Genomic DNA, 25,452 nt, shown 5'->3' with positions numbered 1-25,452 from the left:
AACACCAAAAACAAATCAAATGAATGGGATCATAAGAGGACAGCAGATGATGCAGAGTTTATTAACAATCATGAACTGAAACCAAATGAACCTGCACCATCCAACTAAGTCTGGATCCCCCTCAGGGGTGGAGAGCGTGCACTGTGATAGGTCTCCTCCTTTGACAAAAACAGCTTGTGTCCAATAGGATTTTAGGGAAGAAGAAAAAAGAGCAGACCTGAAAGTAACGAGTACTTTTCAGCCTTCTTAGAAATTTACTCGAGTGTAAGTAAAAATATTTGTCTTGGAAATGTATTCAAGTAAGAGTAATAAGTACCAAAGAAATCTAATATTCAAGTAAAGTACAAATCCTCTGGATATGTACTTAAGTACAGTACTCAAGTAAATTTACTCCGTTATTGTCCACCACTGCCCCCAGGAGATTCAGGCCACCATGACGAGGCCTGGACTAGTGCCCAGGCCCAAATCTCCCTCCAACAGGTCCTCGCAGTGCTGCGATCCGGAGTCTCCTCCCGTAGATGCCAGCTCGGCTTTCTCCAAATTAACAGCGGTGTCATCTGGCTCAGTCTCGCAGAGCTGCTCTTCACACTGTATCACAAGGAGAAAAAAGTAAATGATGTTTCCCTTTCTTCTCTGACAATATTGAGTGCATAGAAACACAAGGGAAGTCTCACCTCCTTCACTTTGGAGGTACTGAAGACTCTTGCTAAGACGCCACAGCACTGTGGCAAGGAGTCAGTCAGCGGGGGGCCAGAATGTGTCAGAACGGGCTTGAGATATCTGCAACCTGGTTAAGGTGTTGAGTCATAGGCATATCATTCTGAACAAGTACTGCTATGTTTAAATCCAGAAGATTTAACATCTTAGTTGCAATCTACTGAAGAAATTATGATCATTGTGAGCACGGACTGTTTTGTTTGACAAAGGTCATCAGAAATAAAACGCTTTTTATGTTTCATACTGTGAAAAAATGTGAGAATTTATTTGGGTGTTTGAAGAATCTACCAACTCAAAAACTCTCACATAACACAATCGTGTCACGTTGTTTGAGGACATCTTACTTGGAAAATCTGTCACTCACTGTCTAGATTCAGAGGGCTCTGTGACATCACACCCACACAAGAGTAAAATTAGCCGGGTTCTCCATCTTCCTCTCAACCTGTCCACAGATCATACTACTCTGTTGTAGTTTGGAGGTGGGCAGGGCAAAGTTATAGCAGCAATCTCAAACGTATGGGTTTTAGCACATACAGATTAATGTAGGAAGCAAACCTGGAAGTGAGGAACATTGCAGTTCTGCAACGGACAACTAGAGGCCGACTGCTGAAGCGAGACAACCTCTATTGACCCCATGAACTCTCCAACCTTGCAGCATATTTCAGTAATGGTTAAAAAAAAAGATGCATAATTAGTGCAAAATTAAATCACTTTAGCCCCTTAGCACCTTCAGCGAACTTGGCCTATTGGCCTTGGTCTGGTCGCTGGTGGCAGCCAAGTTACCGATGGGCTACGCGACGTGTTTTAACTGGTTCCAACTGGCCCGACGGGTTCTAACTGTTTTTGGATTAACCAGGGTTGGGTAGAGGCACCTTCTGCCAATATGGCACTGTTCAGCGCTCCCAAAACAGGCCTCAAACTGGCTCTTGAGAAAAACCTACAGGTGATGTCACTGTTTTTTTTCCCCAGTACTTCTCATACAGTCTACAGGAACAAATCACAAAAGACAGGGGTGTATTTTTGCCTGCCCCTTAACAACCACCTGTTTTGAGCAGACTTAAAGCCAGGGCTTCCACTGAGCCTTTTGTACCGCAGGAACCCCTTTGTTCCTGTGGTATCCTCAGTTTAGCACGTTAGCAGGAAATTGTGTCAACTTCTTAAAAAAAAGGGATATATCATTTATCCTTCAAAGAGTGTATATAAAATCAGACCTCCACTTGCTGTTTTTTTATTTATTGAACTCAAACTGACGACTGAAAATACAGAAACAGCATATCTAAATGTCATCACGGCAATCAGTTTATATAATGTAAAATTACATTAAGTGACATCTATGCAGCTATAATAAGTAGACTATTTCTTTTATGAGGTCATTAAGAGCCAGTGGCTACCCTTTTTCAAGACTGTAGAGAGCTTTATATTAATCATTCAAGCTGTAGGTGCTTGAGTTATTTTTGTTTCAGATTCCTAAACTGTTAGAATATTTATTATACATGTACTCGCTCTTGTCTGCTGAGTGGACGTGTTAAATAATGACAGTTACTCTGCAACAACAACAAAAAAGACTTTTCAGGAAAAACTGCTTTACGAAGACTGAGTGGCAGAAGGTGAGGTGGAGACAGAAATAATGTACTCATAAAAATATATATATATATATGTATATCAAATAGGTCAAGTGGGTTTCGGTGGAATCGGGTCACTCAGACGTTTTCTTTCATGGTTTGAGTATAAATGTGCTGAAAGAAACACAGGCACAAATCAACAGACACCCAGCCAGTTGTTAAATTAAATGACACCCTTTTACACCTTTCAACATCTCTAATCAGGCCAGACATAAGACAATAAGATAATGAGCGCATATCCTGTTTCACACTCGACTCTCTTACTACAGTCTTCCTCCTGCATTCTGTAACACAACTTCACAAAAAATGTGAGCATATGTGTTAGGAATCAGCTGTAAAGGCTTTTAAAATTCTAATAATAGGCAAGGCAAGTTTATTTGTATAGCATATTTCAGTAACAAGGTAATTCAAGATGCTTTATATAATTAAAATATGTAAAGTGAAGAGAAGAAAAAAACTTACAGTGCAGTGTTAGGCCCTGTCCCAATACTATCACTTCCCCTAGATTTCATCCCTTTCGTCGTCATTTGCGGACTGAATCAAAAAAAAAAACATGGCGGACATTTCTTATTTTTTAGTGAATAAAATCAATATTTTGAGTTAGTTTCTGCATAAAAATGCGTTTTGATTACATTTCTAGCGAGAAATATATATTTTACTTTCATAATATTCACTCAGTGAATGTATATAATCACTCGCTTGCCGTAGGCTACGCCATAGGCTCTGCGTCGATGTGACGCGGCGACGCGCGCCGTACCCTACGCCGTAGGCTCTGCGTCGATTTAACGCGGAACCATAAGTCAGCTCCGGAGCCGGCAGGCAGAAATCTCGACATTTTCGGAGCAAATTTCTTAACAGGCGTAGCTACAACTGTTAGATTTCATCTATTAAACCAACATTTATCTTCCTAAATGATTTATTTCAGCCAGCGGTAATTCTCAACAGAGCTGCAGGTTTCTCCCCCGGGACGACGGCGCAGGTTGACCTGGCGATCACGTCTGTACTCCGGCTGCTGCTGCTGCGCCCCGGACCGGTGGCTCTTCTCATCTCCGAAAACATCGGGTCAAATTTCTTAACATAAACTTGGATAAACTGAGCCCAGGTTGGGGATCTTAACGGTTACTTTTACGCCTGAAAAAATATTAAAACTTAATAAAGTGGCATATTAACAGCGCTACAGCTGAAATTAGAACAGCTTTTGGCTCTCAGCTTCCTGATTAGTGGTGGTGCTGAAAGTAGGAGTAGTGGGTGTATTGGGACAGGCCCCTGGGAAGATTTCAAGTGTAGGGCTAGTGAAAGAAAGTAGGGGGAGTATTGGGATTGGGCCTTAGACTTAAGTTAGACTTAAGCTAGAGTTTTTAAACTTGATTTAAATGAACTGAGGATTTCAGCGTTCATGCAGTTTTTCTGGAAGTTTGATCCCAATCTGTGGAGCATAAAGCTGAATGCTGCTTCTCTGTGTTTGGTTCTGATTCTGGGGGGGCAGAGCAGATCTGAACCAGAAGAGCTGAGAGGTCTGGATGCTTGATATGGCAACAATAAGTCTCCGATGTATTAAAATCCTAAACCATTAGGTGATTTAGAAACTAATAGAAGTATTTTAAAGTCTATTCTCTGAGGTACAGGGAACCAGTGTAAAGATCTCATAACTGGAGTGATGTGGTCTATTTTCATAGTTCTGGAGAGAAGCGCCAAGAGACTTTTCTTTAAGTTGCGACATGATACAGGTGTGTACCGATTTTCGTGCATGTACGTCAAACCGTATTGTGGGGCTTGAGGCACAAAGTTTTCTAGGGGGCGCTGTTGAGCCATTAGGCCATGTCCATTAATGCAAACCATTAAATATCAATTTGCGTGCAAAATTTGGTGACTTTTGGGGCACGTGTAGGGGGGCAAAAAGGCCCTCACTTCGTCGGAAAAATTAAAATAACGAGAAAAAAAAATTCCTACAGATACAATAGGGCCTTCGCGCTGTGCACGGGCCCTAATGATAATAGAAACAGTTCTGACTTCTTTTCTGCTGATGCTGTGACACAAAGACTAAGCCATTCCTCACTCACCCTCTCTGGACACGAAACCTCTGAATATGTAACCGGTAATGAGGAGCACGTAGCGCACAAACACGTAATCCTGTGGCAGAAGACAAACAAGAATAGGAAGGAAATGATCTAATCTGGCACCAAGTTCTGGATTCTGGCTCGGTTATGACAAATATGTGACAAACAAGAGGTTGGAATTATGGGACTCATTCTGCCAACGTGCATGATTTATTTATAAATGTATCAAATGAAGAAAAGAGAAGAAAAAGAAGGTGGGGGCTGAAGAGGTGGAGCAGGAGAGAAGAGATTTGACAGTCGTCCATTTCTAAGCTCGATTAATATTGGGCCGAGATGGTAACTGGACAAGGAAGAGATGCTTTCTACTCCACTTGTGGATGTATGTGCTGAATATTTCTGCGGCGTTTCCGAGTATTTCCATGGTGGCAGACGCCCAACTGCTGTCTCAGCCACCATCATTGGCTTTATAACTTCCCCTCTTTGTTATCCCGTCTCTGTTTCTGACCTTTTATCAGCAGTAAAGCACATTTGCTCAACTTGAATAGATCAGAAATGTTTTTATGGGTTTTCAATGCAGCATTTAAGGAATTCTTGTTTAAACAAGCACAACCCAATAAAAAAAAAAGTGGGGCGTGGAGGTGGAATTGCAGAATCCATTTTCTATACCACCTTCATGCTGTTCATAGCCACAGGGGAGCTTTAAAGTTTCCCGTTTGTAATCAGGGAAGAGGTGGGCTACGCTCTCGGGGGTACACCTTGCAGAGAACTCCACTGGGACATAAGGGATTTTATTTTATTTTTGTCAGGCAAATGTTGCAGCTGGAACTAATGTTCCACCAGAGTTGTTCAGTGTTCAGCATTTCCAGGTTACACAACACCATAAACACTATGATGGTGAATGGACAGAACAGAACAAAGAAAGACTTGGAAGCCATCTATCCACTAATGGAATCAGAGTGTTTTTCTTCTCTTATCCACTTTCTACCTTTGTGAGACCGGCTCTTCTGCTGTTCCCTTTCACAAAACTCAGTAAAGATCTAAGCTGAACATTGAGCATGAATTGAGGGCAGTAGCAACGAGCCAGCAGCACTGTTTACTAAAAATGTGTAATGTATTGATGTGCAGGCTGCAACATTTCCAACCCAATGTTTTGACCTAATTTGAACCGAATATCACAAAGAAAAACTTGAAACTTGAACCGTTTTCTCATAACAGGGAATTCTCAGTGCAGATTAATTTGTGTATGCTTTGAGCAAAGTAAAATATGTAAAATTAAGTTAAAAAAAAGTACAATTTCAACCCATTCACATCTCTGAGCTTGACATGGCCAAAGGGGGGTTGTGAAATATGTCGGAAACAACAGCAAGTACCTTCTCTGTGTTTCTAGTCTTCAGTTTTCATCTTCTCTAGAATGATCTGCAGGGGAAACAAGCTCATCGCAGCCTCTGTGAAGTCTTGTTTTCTTTGCACTGACTGAACTCCCACGAAGACAATCGAGTATGTTATATTAATTTGATCTCATGTGGCAGAAAATATGACTCTTTTTTTCAGTGATACAAAACAAATTATTTAGAGGAAATAAACGTGTTAAAGTTGACTTTAATAAAGTTCAATGGAGAGAATGAATTGGGGGGCGGGGGGGCATGAGAGAAAATAACTACTGAGAACCACGGAGGTAATCATCTCTACACAATGATGAGAGCAGAGGCAGAGGTATTGTTGCCATCTCTTGCTGTCTTTTCCGCTGCTCAGTAAGATTTCACACTCTGCCAAATTTTCATGTAACTAGATGGAGCAATGAAGCGTGAGCAAAGTAGGATGCTGTAAAGATTTTGGTTCAGGTCCATATAACATTATTTTGAATTAAAAACTAGGCCTTGGCTTTCTGGGCTAAATGAGAACAAGCTTCTTCTGTGCCAGTTTGTAAAACATGTAGAATCTGATCACTTTCAACCTAAACAACAAAAAAAGAAGAAAAGTTGACCGTCTTTCATTTGATTATGCCTCTTATGAAAGGAACAGCTTGTTATTTTGGGGAATTGTGAATAAAATGCAGGTGCTGGACAAAATGTACCTACAGAGCAGACAGAGAGCATAAAGTTTACAGGAGAAATGATTCTCTGAACATCTACTGCTTTGGGAGAAGTTGCGTCATCTGTGGTTTTTTTGTGGTTCTTTCTGTTCGGTTTTGGATTTATTATATATATATATATATATATATATATATATATATATATATATATATATATATATATATATATATATATATATATATATATATATATATATATATATATATATATATATATATATATATATATATATACATACATACATAAAATGAGTAGTGTCAGGCTACATAGTACTTGGTTGGGAGATTGTGGGAGTTCAGGTGCTATAAGCTTTGACCTATTAAGGGTTTACTTCACCTCTCACCTGATGCAACAGGAATCCGCTCTAGTGAAAGGGTGGTTCTGCCTCTGTTACATCACACCTTACTTGTTTCTCTAACCTGGATTTTGCCAACACTATAGGAGGATCAGATAATTTATTCTATCCGACCTGGCCGGGTAAGTTAGAGCCTGCCCTTTTTAAGCTTTAACAACAAAAATCTAATCTACGCAGAAATAAACAGTGCATGACCACAAATTGGTAACCAGTGAGAGGGAGGACTGAAAAGGAGAGGTGAGGTCTTGGTCCGTTTGTGAAAGGCCACAAGCTGCCACGAGCTGAATTGAGATTCAGTAAAAGTATTTAAGACAACCTGTAGCTCTTTTGTCAACCTGTTTTATTCGCTTTTCACCTCTGCTTTGAAAAATACATGAAGACATACATCATGCAATGATGCAAACTCTCAAACGGCACAAAAAGTCAGAGTGAAATTAATTTAACCAACAAGTTATAATTAGGGATGGGAATCAAGAACTAGTTCTTGTTCAGAAAGCTCAAAAGTCTGGTTGCATTCCAGTAAAAAAGATGACATCCATCCATCCATCCATCCATCCATCCATCCATCCATCCATCCATCCATCCATCCATCCATCCATCCATCCATCATCTATCCCACACACACACACACACACACACACACACACACACACACACACACACACACACACACACACACACACACACACACACACACACACACACACACACACACACACACACACACACACACACACACACATACAGGACTGTCTCAGAAAATTAGAATATTGTGATAAAGTTCTTTATTTTCTGTAATGCAATTAAAAAAACAAAAATGTCATACATTCTGGATTCATTACAAATCAACTGAAATATTGCAAGCCTTTTATTATTTTAATATTGCTGATTATGGCTTACAGTTTAAGATTAAGATTCCCAGAATATTCAAATTTTTGGAGATAGGATATTTGAGTTTTCTTAAACTGTAAGCCATGATCAGCAATATCAAAATAATAAAAGGCTTGCAATATTTCAGTTGATTTTTAATGAATCCAGAATGACATTTTTGCATTACAGAAAATAAAGGACTTTATCACAATATTCTAATTTTCTGAGACAGTCCTGTGTGTGTATATATATATATTTACCGTATATATACGTTTGTTTGTGAATGAGTGTGGGGGAGATACGTATAGTATATACCTTCTGTTAAATATTGAAATGGGCAAATTAACCCACCATGTAGGCCTGTAACTATAGCCACAGGATACAAGTACACTTTTTGTAGTTACTATGGTTACAGATATTAAAATGGTGGGTTGCAATGAAAGTGGATGCTGTAAACTGAGTTTTGGCAGTGCTCCTGCTACCTCCTGCTTTAGCTTCTTCTCAAGAGCTCAGATTCAGAAGTTTAATAAAATATGCAGATTTCACAGTTTTTTCCCCCCTATTCCATTTAGCCCAGTTTACAATATAACAAATCAACTTGCTTACATACAATACAGTCAAAGACATGTTAGTGTATAATACCAAAAACTGTAGTTCAGTATGAAAAGTGTATGTGTTCTATTTAAGCTATAATCTGGACAACTCATAGCTTGTACTGGGATCAATGTTGTCACAGGTTGCATAAATAATAAAAGACCATATCAAGCATGAAAATGACAGAAGGAACAAATATGCTGAATTCTGTTTTTACAGTTTGTGATCCGGTTGTTTAAATCCAAAGTAATCTTTTTCACTAATCATTACTGAACATAATGTTCACACCCATACTGGAATGTCTGACCTCTCAATTCACAAAACACTGACACAAAGAGACAATAAATAAAGAAAGACTCCTTTGTAACATGATTCTGCAATGATAATACCCTCAGTTATATAATGCACATGTAGCGTTTCTTACAACTTGGAAGGACGACTGTATCACTCTCACGCACCATCCTGTGTAAAATGTTACTGGCAACAATATCAAGCTGTGAGGAGGCATTTCAGTGGCAGAGACATGGAGAAGCGTGAGTAGAGACAGGAACGACATGGAGGCACATATTCAGGGAATGTCTGTTTCACAATGCTACTTCCAGAACATAGCAGGACCTCGCATAACAACCGATAAATGGAAAAATGACTGCAAATGTATTCAAAGTTCAAAAGGTGAGGCAAAGTTTAAGCCATGCAAAGTGCAGAGAGGTGAAAAGCAAAAGCAAAGACTCAAATCAGTGGCAAAGGGATGCAAGGTGATCGGAAAGAGATGCAAAGTGAGACGAAATCAAATGGAGCTATGTAACAAAAACCTACAAATATGCAAAATTATACAGATACAGATCAATCATGTAGAAGCGCAGATGCAAAGTTTTCACAGTAGAGATAAAACAGCTATGATACACAAAACAACAGGTGGAGGCCCTCAACAGTCAGTCTGCACCCTGCTGTCTTATAATCAGTCCATAATGATGGATAATCAGTGCATCCGTAATCACATACTGTTCCCCGAAATGTGTTCATTTACAGAGCTAAATTTCAATGTTTTGCAAAACCAATGAGGTCTAAACAGTAAAATGACCTGCTCCTTGACCAATATCAGGCCGAGTCATGAGTCCAATGAGTTGTTTGAATTGGATTGATTTAAACTTAATGCAGCCCTCGTGAAACTCTGCCGATCAGAGCCAACTGATCTAATGGCATTATCTGCTCTAAGGATTCGAGTCCTCTCTGTTGTAAATATCAAGCTCAATGATTGGATATTTGAGGAAAAGCAGAGCCTCATATTTAACACCAAGTGCTGGTGGACAGTTTCTTATCTCCACAATTGTCTGATTCCACTTAATTGTGAAAATAGTAATTTCATATTCTAAAAAAAATGTAAATACGTTTTTTTTTGGTGGAAATTTAGGATAAAATAAAATACTGACATGTACCTGGTTACAGTACCCTATACAGAAATGGCACCCTCAAGTTTTCTTGGGAATTATATAAAAATGTTGTACCAGGTTCAGCTGTGTGCTTCAGGTCATTATCTTCCTTAACTGAAGACATTTAGCTCTACTTTTACTCCCTTTGATTTATTTCTAAATAGTAAATACCTCTATATTTTTCTGCATTCATCTTTAGCGCTACCCCGATTGCCTGTCCCTGTCATTTGCCCCTTTTCCATTGGAGGATTCCCTCGTGATCTAATACCCGAGTCTAGTTTGTCGCCTGTCCCTTTAAAAATGAACTGACACGTGTTGAGCTGGCCACGTCAGTAACTCGCCTCCGATGGGTATGCTAAATCACGGGTCAGGCCTGTTGTCAACAGAATGACGTAGGGCGGGTTGTGAGTGAGATTTGTTGATGATGTAATCTGAGTGTAACCCACCAAGTGGAATTAAAAAAAAAAAAAAAAAAAAAAGAAACAGCTGATCAGAATAACAGCAGCAGGAGGTCACGGGAATATCTGCAAGATGAGCAACTGGGGAGACAAGGAGGCCTGTGAGCTACTCGGCTGCGGGGCCAAGAACCCAATAAACAGGCATATTGCAGGAACCATAAAAGATGGTCCATTGTTTGAACATCTGGACACTAAAATGATAGACTGGGAGACCATGCATTGCTAAACATCTCCGTCTATGGTGTCAGAGCTCCATGCGAGGCTCCCCCTCAAACTGCTCCCTGCTTGCCTTCAATTTCTCCTCAAAACTTTGTATCTTTCTACAAAGATATTTGTCGTCGTACGTATCAACATACTGAGATGTCTTCCCGCCCCTCAACATGGGTTCAGGCAATACCAAGGCTGTCAGGATTTGACATTTCCCCCAGTTTGTGTTTTCTGTTCTGCCCCGCCTGTTTTCCATCTGCCCTGATTGTTCGCACCTGTGTCTCGTTATCCCCTGTGTATATCTGGTCTTGTCTTTCCCCTGCTCTCTGTTGGTCCGTACTGTTTGCTCCCCCCATGTTCCCGTCTTCAGTTTTCCTGTTCATGATCATGGTCCTTTTTTGATCCTGCCAAGCAGCGCTTTTGGTTCTTGCTTTTTTGTTAAATAAAACACTGTTTTTTGGAACTGCTGCCTCTCGCTCTCCTGCCTTTGGGTCCTCAAACAACCACCCCTGACAGAACGGACCGACCAGCATGGACCCAGCGGGAGAAAGTTTTGCCTTCTGGCAATATGTCTACAGGGAGGCAGAACTCTCGATTCCTGGTTGGCAGGACCCTGAGGAGGAGGAATCTCCCTTCTGGGGAACACGCCTGGCTCGAGGGGGACCCAGGTGTTCTCAGCCCCAGGGGACGAGACAATGACGGCGTCGGCGCCAGCCCCAGCTAGCCTCAGTTCCGGCGGTGGTCCTGGGCGCATCGTCCCCTGTGTTGGCGGTGATCCCGGACGCATCGGCCCCTGCTCCGGTGATGGTCCCGGACCCCCCGCAGCCAGCGCCACAGACCCGGGTTCCCCCGCAGCCAGCGCCACAGACCCGGGTTCCCCCGCAGCCAGCGCCACGGGCCCGGGTTCCCCCGCAGCCAGCGCCACAGACCCGGGTTCCCCCGCAGCCAGCGCCACGGGCCCGGGTTCCCCCTCTGGCACCTCTGAGGACCCGGGTTCCCCCTCAGCCAGCGCCGAGGACCTGGGTTCCCCCTCAGCCGGCTCCTCGTATCCTGCCTGCCCCCAAGCCAAGCCCCCCGCCGAGTCCAAGCCCCACGCCACAGCCCAGGCCAAGGTCCACACCAAGGCCCAAGCCTAGGCCTCGAGGGCGACCCCCGGAACTGTCTCGCCGGTCCCGAGGACGGCCCCCGGAACTTTGGCCATGTGTTAATATATGTATCTGATTTAAGACCACATATGAAAGAGACCCAGCTCTGATGTGAGAAAAAAATCATTTTTCGTGTCATTTGAGCTGTTCAGACCGTCTGTGAAAAAATAAGAAAAAAAGAGATATCGGCAAAAAACAGTACAGCTGTCAGACTGAGCAATATGGTCAGTCTTGGTAGTTATTTTGGGTAGATTTTCCTGATAGCAGGGGTGGCAGTCCTTAAACGCTTGCATACTGATATTCTGTAACATTTATGCAAGTGAGCCCCCAATTTTACCCCATTAGCCTTGACATACTGGCCCATGCAAGACATGAAACCGCGGCAAACGTATCTCTTTCCAAACGAGAAACTGGCATTACAGAAACAAGGTGAGACTCTGCATCATCTATGAAAAACATTGCATCATTTCCTCGCACCTTACGGATATGTATGTGGGTTAAGTTGATGCTTCTGTCAACTCCTCAAAAGAAGACAGGATGTCTACCTCTTTCATCGTGGGGGTAGTTTGTTAAACCAAATGATTTAGAGCTGTGTGGAAGCTTACACACAGATAAATAACACTTCAAAAACATTTTTTTGTGTTTTTCTAATGACATATGTTGCAAAGTTTAGTTAGCCTTGAATTTGTTGAATTGGTCATTTCTGAAGAAGTATTAAAAAGATGCTGTGTTTGAAATAAACAAGAACATTTTTGCGCCAAAATCTGCAATGCTTCTTTTTTTTCAATCAACAAATATGTGTTTTATTTAAACAAACAATTATGAATGATGGATGTTTTTCTATAGGTAACCAAATGTACAAAAAGGTAACATATTATCAATAAAAAATAGGAATACTCTCTGAAAGAGCTTGAGTTTTTCTATTACGATAAAAGTTGATCCAACAGTTGGAGGATGGAGGAAGCTTAAGTCTAATCACTGCTCATAAGAGTTATGTTAGATTCTGGTGGTGGATAAAAATGTTATTTACTGGTGGAACTTCTTCCTGACCGTTTTAAATTGCTCCTAACTTGATGTGAAAGGATGACATTCTGGCCGCGTTCATTCACCTGTTTCTTCAGGCGTTCTAAAATCAGACCATAATGTAGCACTCAGTGCGGTTACATGCACACCTAAACCAAGCTATTTGGCAACAATCTAGCTAAGGATTAAACTGGAGTTTCAGAGAAATCCAAGTATACATGTGCGAGAAGACAATCGATTATTGAGTGAGGTGTGTTTGGCTCTGCGATGCTAGGTGGCACCACACGCAGTTTTGCGTTGGCGTTCTTGTGGTTTCTTTGCTGCTTGTCTTCTTCTTCTCCTACTGTGTTGATATTCTGGCTTTTGCGGTGTCGTCACTTCCGGAAGGGGGGGTCCAGGGGCAGTCAGTAGCTCAGTTAAGCGTGGGTTGCGTATACATGCTGGAATAACTCGGATTAGGAGCATTATCTGGCACTAATAGCTCGATCTCAAGAGCTCCAGTTCGGTTCGACTACAGCTAAGGCTATACATGGCATTTAAAAATTCAATATCGGTCGAATTGAGGCAACAATTTCACTTTCTGTTAGTGCATGTAAATGTACTATGTGAAGTTTTCTTACCTCAATATCTCCCCAGTTCAGCATTGTCAAAGTATTTAAATTGAGTGAATGAGAATAATGATGCATTGTGCAGATAAAGGTTTCCTCTGTTTTCTGTTAAGGTGTCAGGAACGTAAAACATGATCGGAATGCGGTTAGAAACTCACACACTTTTCACTTGGTTACAGTATGGGAGGATGTACCCTACATTCACAAGTCCTTTTTCTCTGCCCCCAGAGGGGGAAAAAAGAGGGGATTGGATTTTCTGCATTTCCAGAAAGTGGTTCTTACACAGTTTGACTAGGAAAAAGGGAAAATGCTCCACAAAGAAAAGCCAGTAGGGCCTCATGAGAGTAAAACAACACTTCGCAGAAGCAATCCAATATTCCCTCAGTTAAAACGGAAAATAAATCCTTCATATTGCTTAACGAGGTCTAATTTTTTTTCCAGTCAGCACTTGAGATCTTGTTCTTGGGTTTTAGCTTGTTAAGTTCTTCAGTTTTAATCTTTGTTCATTTGTACCCCATGCTTTTTTAAAACTATTATTCATCTAATAAGACTTATTCCGAAACTATTTAGAAACTGTATTTTTTTGTATTTAATTTTAGATTTTACTTCCAGTGACGGTATGTTCTGATTTAATTGTCCCCACCTGTGTCTCCCTAGTCTGTATGTGTTTTCCTGTCTCTGCCTCCTCCATACCTGTGTTTGCATTCCCTTCCTGTGTACTTGGTGCCTGATTTCCCAGTAAATTCCACCCATGTTTGGAAAAGGGTGGTGCCCTTGCAACACCTTTAGACTGTATTTTGTTATGAATTGGAGGAAAATATCCATATCATTCTGGCATTTGTACACAGAATAATAATGCAGCTTACAGCTGGTTGGCTGAGCTCAGTATCAAGGCAGGAATCAGCAATCTGGTTCAGTGCAAACGTAGAGGACATACTGTATTTTTGTTATATACATTTACGGTTATGTACAGATTAAACAAGTAACATCTAATCAAACATTCGAGCATATTTTATTCCATCTACTCTATTAAGAAGTGGACTGAGCTTGACCTTGTTGCCATAGTTAACTAAAAAGTGCCCTGAGCATCATTTTAGGTCAGCTGAATGGGCCTGAGGACTAAATGTTTGAAAATAAACACAACCTGAGGATGTGGGGTTTGAAATAAGTGCTTCTACAGTACTTTATACAGCCTGTACCTGTGCACAGTACACCTCATTTTCCAGTCAAGCCTGTTGATGTCAAAACAATGGCACTATATTTTAACAACAAATAAGAAAGTAGAGCAGAGAACAATGAGGAAACGGCATTATCTCTTGTTTTACTCTACTGTCCCTAATATGTAAAGGAGGACAAAGCCAAATTGGTAAAATACTCTTCATTACTCATTACTCTTCCCTTTTATTTGTGTTTGAGGTACAATTACACTGAAGTGTCTGTGTTCATCTGGCTACGTAGCTCCTGTTTTAGCATATTCATGATGGAAAATTTGCAAATCTATTCTTTATCAAGTAGGTAAAAGCTTCAGGATAGGAAGCCTGAGAAGATGCAAAAGTGCTCTTCTGAAGCAGCTGTGTAAAATAGGACACACGCTTGTATACTTAGACATTGTGCAACATGAAAGCTACCAGGCCTTCCTTCTATGGAGCTTAATTTACTTCCTGTTTGTTGCGCCATTCTTTACTCACAGTCCCTGACATAAAGCCCTTTTTTCTATTGAACTCACCATAACATCCCTCTCCACAGACCAATACATTAACTACTGTGAGTGCAAGCAGATTTTGGGAGTGCTGTAGAGAAGAAGAAAGAAAAACATTGAAAGGATACATGTAGTCCAGACGGTGCCACAAACCCTGTGTTATTTCTGCAACCTGTAGATGAAGAAAGAACGAATGTTACTCTCTGACAAAGAGTCGATGCTGAAAACCTGCACACCTGAAGGAATTGCGGGGCCATGTCCAATGACCTATGCTTATATATATATATATGTATATATTAGGGCTGTTCGATTAATCGATTTTAAATCGTAATCGCGATTAGGTAATTAGAACGATGTTAAAACGTGAAAATCGTAAAATCGATTTTTCACTTTTTTTACCTTGTCTGCACACATATTAATGATTGATACCATATTAATGATTGATGGAAATACCTCTCAATACCTGCGACAAGTGCCCCAAAGGGGACGCTCTTTAGTGTAGGAGGGGGCGTTGTAACATGCCACCGGGCATCCCTCAAGCCAGATGCGGTAGACCGGCTCGTGTTCCTTGCAAAAAACTTGCAAATGTGAATAGCAAATGTAATGACTGACATTACACACCTCTACCTCCTTCATGGGTTGCATTATTATTTAGCATGCAAAGACCCAGTTTAGTTTAATTAGAAAATGTCTTGTTTTATTTCATTGGAAATATAAAACTTACTGTATGTTTGCAAGTGCTGATTTGCTGATTTTTTTTTCAGAGATAAAACTTTATATTTTATTATATTTTTTTAAACTTTTTTTCAACTTATTTTACAGAGTTTTGCACTTTATTCATTCATTTTTGGTTTAATAAGAGCAAAGTTTGCACTTAAAGCCCAATGGGGCAAATGTTCAATAAAAAAACAGCATATTTGAAATCATTTCTTTGCCTTTTGTCAATTCACAAAATAATCGTAATCGTAATCGAAAATCGGATTTTGAGAGAAAAAAAATCGAGATTTTATTTTTGGGCAAAATCGAACAGCCCTAGTATATATGTGTATATATATGTATGTATATATATATATATATATATATATATATATATATATATATATATATATATATATATATATATATGTAAGTATATATATATATATATATATATATGTATGTATATATATATATATATATATATATATATATATATATATATATGTATATGTATATATATATATATATATATATATATATATATATATATATATATATATATATATATATATATATATATATATATATATATATATATATATATGTATATATATATATATGTATGTATGTTTATATGTATATATATAAAGCAGAATCTCCAGAGATCAACTCCTGGTACAGTAAAGACCACACTCTCAGTTGTCCCTGCTGAGTGTGCTCACACCCCGGAGCAGTGTTACACTCCATCATTTACATAACAAAGAGCCCTGGAGCTCGGTCGCATCTCTCCACTGGGGTGCGTCTCCAGCTGCCTGCTCGGCCTCTTAAAGCAAGTGAGATGCCCAGACTTCTTCCCATTCACAGCATGCAAATAGGAGTCGGGTCAAAGAGGAAGATGAAAGAGGGGATGAGAGCTGCTGGAAAGCGGTGATAGCAGGGTGTGAGGGGTGTGGATGTGCCCCCACAACACAAATGCACACTTAAATGTGCTGGAAAGGATGTGTTACAGACCACCGATTAGAAGTCTGTAACACTTCTCTTGAAGCCCTCTTCACTTTGATCTCATGCGGTGTAAAAATAAACAACAGAGACAAAATGTATGGGTAGAAGCATATTTTCTGGTGGGACAGGATGACAGGCTATGCTGTAAATCCTTGCAAAGTATGTGAAAAAAACAATCCCCGCTGGTAAACAGTGTGGTTCTGGAAGCTCGAAGTGTAATACAGTATACCATGTACTACACATTTTATTTAGCTACATCAGAACAGTTTTGGGAATGAGAAAAAGCTGCTGGGCTGCTCCTGTCATCCAGAAAGAACACAAGGTCTTTTTTGATTCTTATGAACTTTTTGTAATATCTAAAGATGATACACAAGGGTGCCAGTGGGCTGGATTGGCCCAGAACTATATTGGTGGACAATGTTTCTGTGATCTGTTCTGGTAAGAGAAGGGAGCAGCTGCCTCCCCAAAAGACACATTCAAAAATAATGAAGTGGATTTCCAATACGCTTTTTCTCAAAACAAAAGCTAAACTCTGAATTCGCGATAAAGGTATCGCTATGGGGGGACTGGTGTTTTCTGTATTAGTGAACGTTTTTTCTCTGTAAGAGTGAAACTCTCCAAGTTCTCTCAAGGTTTTTTGACCAACTCAAAATGGGTGCTGGTCAGGTGCTGGTGCTGGTGCTAGACTTGTGCTAGAGTCAGTTCCAAACAGTTCTACCAGGAAATGGTTTGCTTTTCCACTGGCCGGAGAGCCCTGAAGAGCCAGGACCCTATGTCATTTGTTAAATCACCAATGCGCAAGCAGGAAATCCAAGAAGGAGCGTGAAACCTAAATATCTCAAAGAAAAACTGTTATAGAAATGTCTCTATTCCGAAAAAACTGCTTAAATCGCTAAAACTTTTTTACGCCTTCATGAGGTGGTTTTTACACGTTGATAATCCAGTTTAGCACAAACGTGTAATGGAAACGCTTTTTCAGCAAATGCGCATCCATGGTCATCAAGATATTGTTTCCAGCTGTTTTTGGCCACATTTATACGATATAGTTTTGCTAGCACAGAACACTGGAGCGGCTTTTGGTCGAAAATCTCTGTATCGTCCTGCAAGACTTTTCTTCAAAACATTGAAAAACAATATCTTGACTTTGAAAAAAATCGACAATAACATCTTTATTCTTTGACCGCTGTTGCAAAAATAGTCAGAGGATGAAGACAGCGGATGATCCTTCAATTGATTATTCAGAGGCAACGCCCTTATGTAATGCAGTAATGCATAATGACAAAGTAGTGAAGCTGGAAACTAAATTTTGATGGGTTTAGATTGACCGACTACTTCACATCCAGCGCTGCCAGAGATGTGCACATGCAAAAAAAGGGTTTCTATTACACTTTTGCAATAAACTGGGTTATTGACACATTTAAAAAGCCACAAAAAAGGTTATTGCGATACTCACTTTAACTCACAGGTATTTCTGTTACAGGCTTTTCTTTGGTTTTGCGCAAATCTAGGGGTGATGGAGATGTGACTAGCAAAGCACTTTCAACAAGGGAACAGATCTGCTAACATTATACACATATTACGTGAACTGCTTCCAAAATGTTCCAAGATTGTGTCTTAACAGCTGTGTTGCATTTAGATCGGTAATATTCTTCTCATTACAGCTCTGTAATGTGAGAGCTGCTCCAGGAGAGGAATGACCATCTGCCTTGAGTCAATATCGAAGCCAAATTATTGATTTATCTATTTTGGTTGTTTTTTTTGGACACGAAACAGTTGTGGAATTTCTGGCAAAAATAAATACAACTTTGTTTATCCCTGATACCAATGTAAAAACAACAACAACAACTACAAAAATAGTGACAACATGATGTGTAGTTTTGTTACTGAGCAGGCACGTCCCATTCTCTGTCTGCATGATTTCCTTCATTTCTTATATATTTTTTCATTCTCAGCTCCAACTAAATCAACTCAGTGATTAGATGATTAAAGTTAGACTGCAATTTTAATTTAAGTTCAAGTGCATGAATATGGAGTTGTGCTATTTCTAGAAAGTCTGTCTGGAAGAATTAAATAATAAATATCTGCACAGTAACTACAGAAGGCAATCCAGGCAGCAATGCACATGTAGTGGCGAAGCCACCCTTATAGTAATTGTTAGACATTATACATTTATTGTGGGATCAATTTTATAGGAATAGATATGACAATGATTTGTGTTTTTTTCAAGATTTTGTTTAATAATTCAACTTCTTTACACTTTAATTTAGAAGTTTTTGTTGTTGATCAACATCATTACGTGTGCTTAATATTTTATGTGTACTTCCTGAGAAAGGCTCCTCGTGACTGAGTTGCATATGTTGTGGCCTTCCAGACTCCTGATAGAGGATTATTTCAGTACAGATAAATAAAAGGGGCTGAAAAAATAAGTCTCACGCTTTACCTGAGAAGAAAAGTCCTGTGAATCCTCATCTGCATTCTCCCCAACTCTGTGTTGAATGAAAGAAAGTACCATCAGAGACAAACCCAATGAGTTTTTCATTCTCGTACATGTGAAGCTTTCTGCTTCTGTCTAGTTCTGCCAATAACTTGGCAAAGAAGAGAGAAAGTCAGCGTATAACACAGCCTGCTTGAGCATGACCTTTCAATCAAAATCAGCTCCCCATCATACCACAGAAATGTCAGCGGGGTAAACCTTTGATAAATGACAAAACCGCACTGCAATTATGCTCGATATTCTACGTGGCTGCTGTCATTATCCTGTCAAGGTGTGGACACCACTTTGGTAATCAGAGGAAAAGCTGACTGGGGATGCTCCCATGCTCGGAGACAAAATACAGTGACTCAGCAGTGGTTCGGAAAGATCCTCGTCAGCCCATTCATGGGGAGACGAGAACATTATCCCAGTATTATTCCTCTCACTGTGTCCAAACACACACTGAGCCCTGACTTTTACTTAACCGTGAATGTGAACTGAGCAGCTATGAAATGAAATGGCCTGGTGAAGTCACACGCCGTCCAGAATCTACAAAAAGAGAAAGAAAAACCACTATAACAGTAAAAATTGTTGGACTGTAGGTGTAAAACGTCTCACAGAGCAGAAACGGGGAGGGCTGGGAGTTAATGACTCTTGATGCTTGTCCCTACAGGTCAGCAGTAAAGCGTAATAGCAGAGCAATGCAGCATGAGATAACAGCAGACTATCACCGTTTACTGAGTGCATGTCTCTGAACCTTTAGAAGGTGCTGACACAAAGGCCTTTTACCAAAAGCCCTCTGCAATAACACAACAGTGCAGATTCATCAGAGCAATAGAGTGCTACAGCTACTTAACTTTGTACAGATTTTCGTCTTGGCAGCTTTCCCACCATGATCCATCTCTCTGTTGTTGTTTCCCCTGCGTGTGCTTCAGTTTTCTCACCCTCGGTTTAGTCTCCCCCTCCTGTTTTTGCTTCTCAAATTTCAGTTTTCTGTCTGTATAAGGCACCGTGAAGGTTAGTCCACAGTGTCCCCTCTGTGCTGAAAGCACTCTAAAGACGACTTTGCCTTTTCATTAACTTCATTTTAGGAACCAGAGTTGTGGCAAATCCTCCCAAACCATCCATCACTGAGTATTCCTCTTTGTTTTTCTCTACCCTCTCCTGTCTCTTCATCTAATCAGTCTACCCAGCTTGCTTCCTCTTTTGTTTTTTCCTGAAAACTTCCCTTTCCTCATCTCCTTTTTTTTTCTTCTTTTTTCGCAATGCCACCTCTCCTTTGTCTCCTCCGTATCCATCTACTCTGCCCAATCGCTCTTCCTGTTTTCATCCTTCCTCTTAACTCTTAAAATCTCACCACCATTTCTCTGAATCCATCACGGCCCTCCTCGCAGTTACACAGACCTAATCTCTTCGGCACAACAATAAAAAAGGGGGCTGGGCCTGTGATGCAGGAATTGGCTCAAAGAGCTGAAAAAGATCAGATTCTTTTAAGCGCACATGATGCATTCCCCTCAGCTGATTCTTTCCAAGTCCAAGAGTGCACATTCGTCGAGTCAGTGTGATAGAAAGATTTGAGGGCAGATGAGGTGGGAGAGAAAGAGAAAGAGCAGGACGGAGGAGACCAAGGGCACTGAAGAGTGATCAGCTTGAGGAGGAGGGGGAAAAAATGTAGATTCCATGGAAGATTCCATAGAAGATAATCTATACTGACGTGACAGTGAAAGATTGAGTTGGTGCGGTGCCAGTAGATCCCTGATTGAAAGATGGACTCGGAGGCAGGACAAGACAGTGAAAGAAACGCATAACAGACAAGAAAAGTGTCTTTCTCCTACAATGCCAATAAAACAGAGCGACAAACAGAAAAATGGGAGGGCGTGTTTGTGCGTATAGAACGACAGTCCTCTTTGTGAGTGGGAGAAAATATTTTGCTGTCAGCCAGTCTTAACTCACAACCTCTTAAAATCGATGTGACCCTCGTGTTCTGCGCTTTTAATTCACTGGAACTCAATAAAGACAAAAGACTTCAAAACTAATCTAAACTACTCTGAGTTGATTCTGATAACTTTATACATAAGTTAAATCGGACAGCTTTGAGCACACATGCAGACAAGAAGGAGGGAAAGGTTACATCAATTTTTACTGCAGGAAATGGGTCACTATACACATCCTCAGGAGCAAGTGAGGCTCCCACGTCCCAGTTGGCTTCCTAAATGAGGTTGACTTCTCTGTTCTGTTGGGAAATCACCCCCCACCCCCCTTTTTTATATTGTTTATAAGAAAAAGACGATTCTGTAGAAACATTAACCCGCCTGCTGAACAATTCCGTTTATAGGTCCTGCCAACGTCTGACGCATTTGTGTGATGACGTCACGTACACAGTTCTTATTTTGGCTCAGAATGTTTCAAACATGGCGTCGAGGCAGAAACACTCCAAAGTTTGGTTATATTTCCCGGAAAACGACAATATCAGCCAGTTTCAACCATTGACTGTATATAACGATGGAAGAAGCATCTGGTCACGTGACACATTGGTTTCTGAAGACCTGAAGTTTTCCTTCGTACAGAGTGCAGTCATGTCTCTCAGCAAGCCCTCAGGAACACACCCACTGCAAATCAATCACAGTTAGCTTTTCTCCCAACTCCTTCAGCCGAACCCCGCCGAAATCTCTGCAGAGCTGCCATCAGACCTTTACGGCAGGATACACCCTTTAATATATGGAGTCGAAGGTGAAATAAAAAATGATCATCACGTTTACCCGACGCTGAGTTTGTACTTTATGAAGGGTAGTACGAGAGAGTAGCTATGATTACAAATAAGGAAGTGATAACGGCTAGCGATTGGCTGAGCTGACAGCCAAACAATCATATTAGAAATAATTTCAATGCTTGATATGAACTTTTGTGGCGTGATACAAAAAGATTCACCCCTCTCAGAGGTGACATGGATGTTAAATCAAAAAATTGAGACCAAAATGGCTGTTTGAACCAGCCTATAAATATGTTCATTTCTATTAAACTGTTTAAAAGTTTTATCATTTATGTCACAATGTTCATTTGAAAAGGTTCCTGTTTTTCAGCTTAAGCCAGCTTTGATTTAGATGAAGTTGAGTGAAAAATGTTGGCGAATACTTGAAATTAAAGTGTTAATGCAAACAAAGTCATTTGTACTATATTTGTACTGTATATAACTGGATGAGAATCAACAAAAGAACCAATAAGGAACTAAATTGATAATGGAACCGAAATTGGGGAATTCTTAACAATTCCCATCCCTAACTGTAAGTCCTTTTTTTTCTTCAAAATAATGTAGACCAACATGAACATGCAAAAATAGCAAATGAGACATAACATTCCTCACATTATCTTCAATTATGACGCATAGAAAAGAGGGGAAGCAAAATAATGTCTGTGTATGTAAATGTGTATCTGCAGATACGTCTGTGTAGTAACTGTCTCTGTAGCGTTATCAGTCTAGTTGACAGTAGTGATCTGATAAAAGCGAGCGTGTTGCAAGACACAACAAAACTCAAGAGAGGAATTCATAACATTACTGAAACACATTCTTTTTCTTTTTTACCAGAAACCTATTTATAACCTTTGAATGAATGCACATGTACTGTACCACACTTTAAAATAACTTCCTTCCTTCTACTTAGAAATAGGATGTAGCAGCTCCCATTTGAACTCAAGAAACATGAGTTACTCCTTCCGACCAATACGCATATTCATCAAATGGACTGAGTTTCAGCTCTCCTCCCTTCTGCTGTGCTCTCTCTGTGCGATAGTTCCTGGTTTTGCTGCTTTATCAGAGTGAAAGAGAGGACAAAGGAAACAAAAATGGGACTGAGGCATGTCAAGTTAAAGACAGAAGGAGTCAGAGTCTCACTTTTACCACCTGATGTCTTTTACTCTGGACAGAAGGAAGCTGTAAGTCATCTGTCCAGCTTCCTGCTTCCTAATCCTCGTTGGTTTCATTTCTAATGAGGGACACTTGGATAAAAATGTCCATAAAGTATGCACTTCAAAACAAAAGAGGGGAACAAGCACTGGTACCATAAATAGCACGTAAACAGGATAATAATAACTAATTAAAGCTGCAAGCAGCAATGAACGGGCCCTCGCACCCTTGTGCACGTTCAGGTGTGCTGCAGTGGAAACGCTTGTATGACTTGCATGTAGATTCTTCAGGCCTGGACATTTAGCGGATGACACCACCCACGACTCTCTATATCAAACCATTCAAAAGTTATGGCAAAAAGTACGAACTATCAGATATTGACCAATCAGATGAAGGGGGGGGGGGGCTAATTTGCACCAATTATGGTCCACGACTCAAAACCGAGTCCGATGACACCACCCACGACTCTGTATGTTAAACCATTCAAAAGTTATGGCAGAAAATAGGAACTATCACATATCGACCAATCAGAAGAAGGGGCAGGGCTAATTCATGCCAATGAAGGTCAAGTACTCAATACCGAGTCAGGTGACACCACCCACGAGTCTTTATGTCAAACCATTCAAACGTTATGGCAGAAAGTAGGAACTATCAAATATGGACCAACCAGATGAAGGGGGGTGTGCTTTTTGGCGTCTATCGTCGCCACGGTAACGCTTTTGACTGAGAAAAGTAATGCGTGTTGTCGCAGGATCGAGACGCACATTTTGATGTATAACACACCTGGGTGCACGTTACGGTTCGGGCGAAGAAACGGCCGAAGAAATGGCTTAAATTGCGGCAAAATTACACAATTAATTCAAAATGGCCGACTTCCTGTTCGGTTTCGGCCATGACGCCAAGAGACTTTTCTTTAAGTTGCGCCATGATACAGGTGTGTAGCGATTTTCGTGCATGTACGTCAAACCGTATTGTGGGGCTTGAGGCACAAAGTTTTCTAGGGGGCGCTGTTGAGCCATTTTGCCACGCCCATTAATGCAAACTATGAAATATCAAATTTATCGCCAGGCCTGGCTTGCGTGCAAAATTTGGTGACTTTTGGGGCACGTTTAGGGGGGCAAAAAGGCCCTCCTTTCATCAGAAAAATAGAAAAAAAAACGAGGAAAAAAACAAGGAAAATCCCACAGATACAATAGGGCCCTCGCACTGTAAGTGCTCGGGCCCTAATAATAAGACTTCTCAACAAAAAGGAATGTGTGTACTTTGATCAGTGAATAATGCAAGTTATACCCTGTAAAATCCATCCATTTCTCTCAATGAATGTTTCTGCACCCCATAGTTTTTTTCGAAACAAAAACTATCCCTCTTTTATGATTTGAACGTTCACTTGATAAAGCCATCATTTGGATTCTGCATATCTCAGCTAGAGTTTTGGCTTTTCACAAGGAGTCACACAGAGTCTCCTTTTCTTCTTCTTACAAACCATAGCCTCAATTTACATCAAACCAAATCTCAGGAAAATGAGCCAAGACTTAAATGCCATTTGGCAGAAAAGACTGTATCTTTGCATACACTTTAGTTCACATACAGGGGTCGCTTCCTTGCTGTCTGAGTCAGGAACACTTAAACAAATCTGCATCTGCCTAACAAATAAGCTTCAGCCTGCAGAGACTGGTAAAATAAATGTAATTCTCCTAAACTCAGCGTACTGAATGTCACAATATGATTCATGTATTTATTGATACAGACTGGCAGAGATCCTTCTTCTAATTTTTAATAAAGACAGTAAGCATATATCTACAGAAGTAACGGACATGTAGTTCTGGCAGTGGTGGGAAGAAAGAGACTAAAAATAAGAGACTTAAATGGAAAAAGAAAACTATTGATGCACATAAAAATATGTTTAGAGAGAAGATTAAAAAGTGATCTGTTTTGGGGTTCAGCTTCTGAATATATTTAGCATATATTTGAATGTATATTTTTCCTAATCGAAATAAGGACGATTTCTGATTGTAAATGAACTTGAACTTTCTGCTTTCTTTCCTCCAGATATTACAGGTAACCTCACAAATCATTCACATGGGTGACGGAGCGGCAGTCAAGTTGTAATGTTCCAGTCCAAAGACCACAGTCAATGCAATCTTTGGGCACTGAGTCGTATGAAGTAATAATAAACTTTGCACCCCTAAATCAAAATCTTAAACGAAGATTCTACCAAATGCAATCAAGTGTGACTGCTGTATTTGACTGAAAAAACGTTGAAACAGAGGACGTGCTGTCCGAACTCTTTAATGATGAACAAAGAACAACAGATGACATTGAGTGGTCGGCCAGTGAAGTTTGGTGCAACGCATGAATATATGCGTACTTCCGTCGAAAAGGGAAGCTGTCCCGAAGTACCATCAGCTCAGACCTGGCAGGGACCAGCCGGACCAGGTACATCCATCGTTTGTCCAGACAAATCTAATCAGAGAAGGTCTTCGTGGGAAAAATGTGGCC

General features: G+C 40.4%; 1 protein-coding gene across 1 annotated transcript in view; it reads right to left on the bottom strand.

Moving 5' to 3' along the window:
* Positions 1-25,452, bottom strand: part of LOC133423582 (sodium/hydrogen exchanger 9-like) — a 112,147-nt gene continuing 86,695 nt past the window's right edge. The window contains exons 13-16 of the mRNA XM_061713810.1: positions 19,020-19,065; positions 15,007-15,050; positions 675-780; positions 1-588 (exon numbers count right to left, since the gene is read on the bottom strand). Coding sequence (XP_061569794.1) covers positions 424-588; positions 675-780; positions 15,007-15,050; positions 19,020-19,065 — 361 coding nt within the window. The 3' untranslated portion in view covers positions 1-423. The remainder of the gene's footprint in view (positions 589-674; positions 781-15,006; positions 15,051-19,019; positions 19,066-25,452) is intronic.

Source organism: Cololabis saira, chromosome 22 (assembly GCF_033807715.1).
Source record: "Cololabis saira isolate AMF1-May2022 chromosome 22, fColSai1.1, whole genome shotgun sequence".
Classification (NCBI taxonomy): domain Eukaryota; kingdom Metazoa; phylum Chordata; class Actinopteri; order Beloniformes; family Belonidae; genus Cololabis; species Cololabis saira.
The sequence above is the reverse complement of the archived record's forward strand: the minus strand, read 5'-3'. Positions and strand labels throughout refer to the sequence as shown.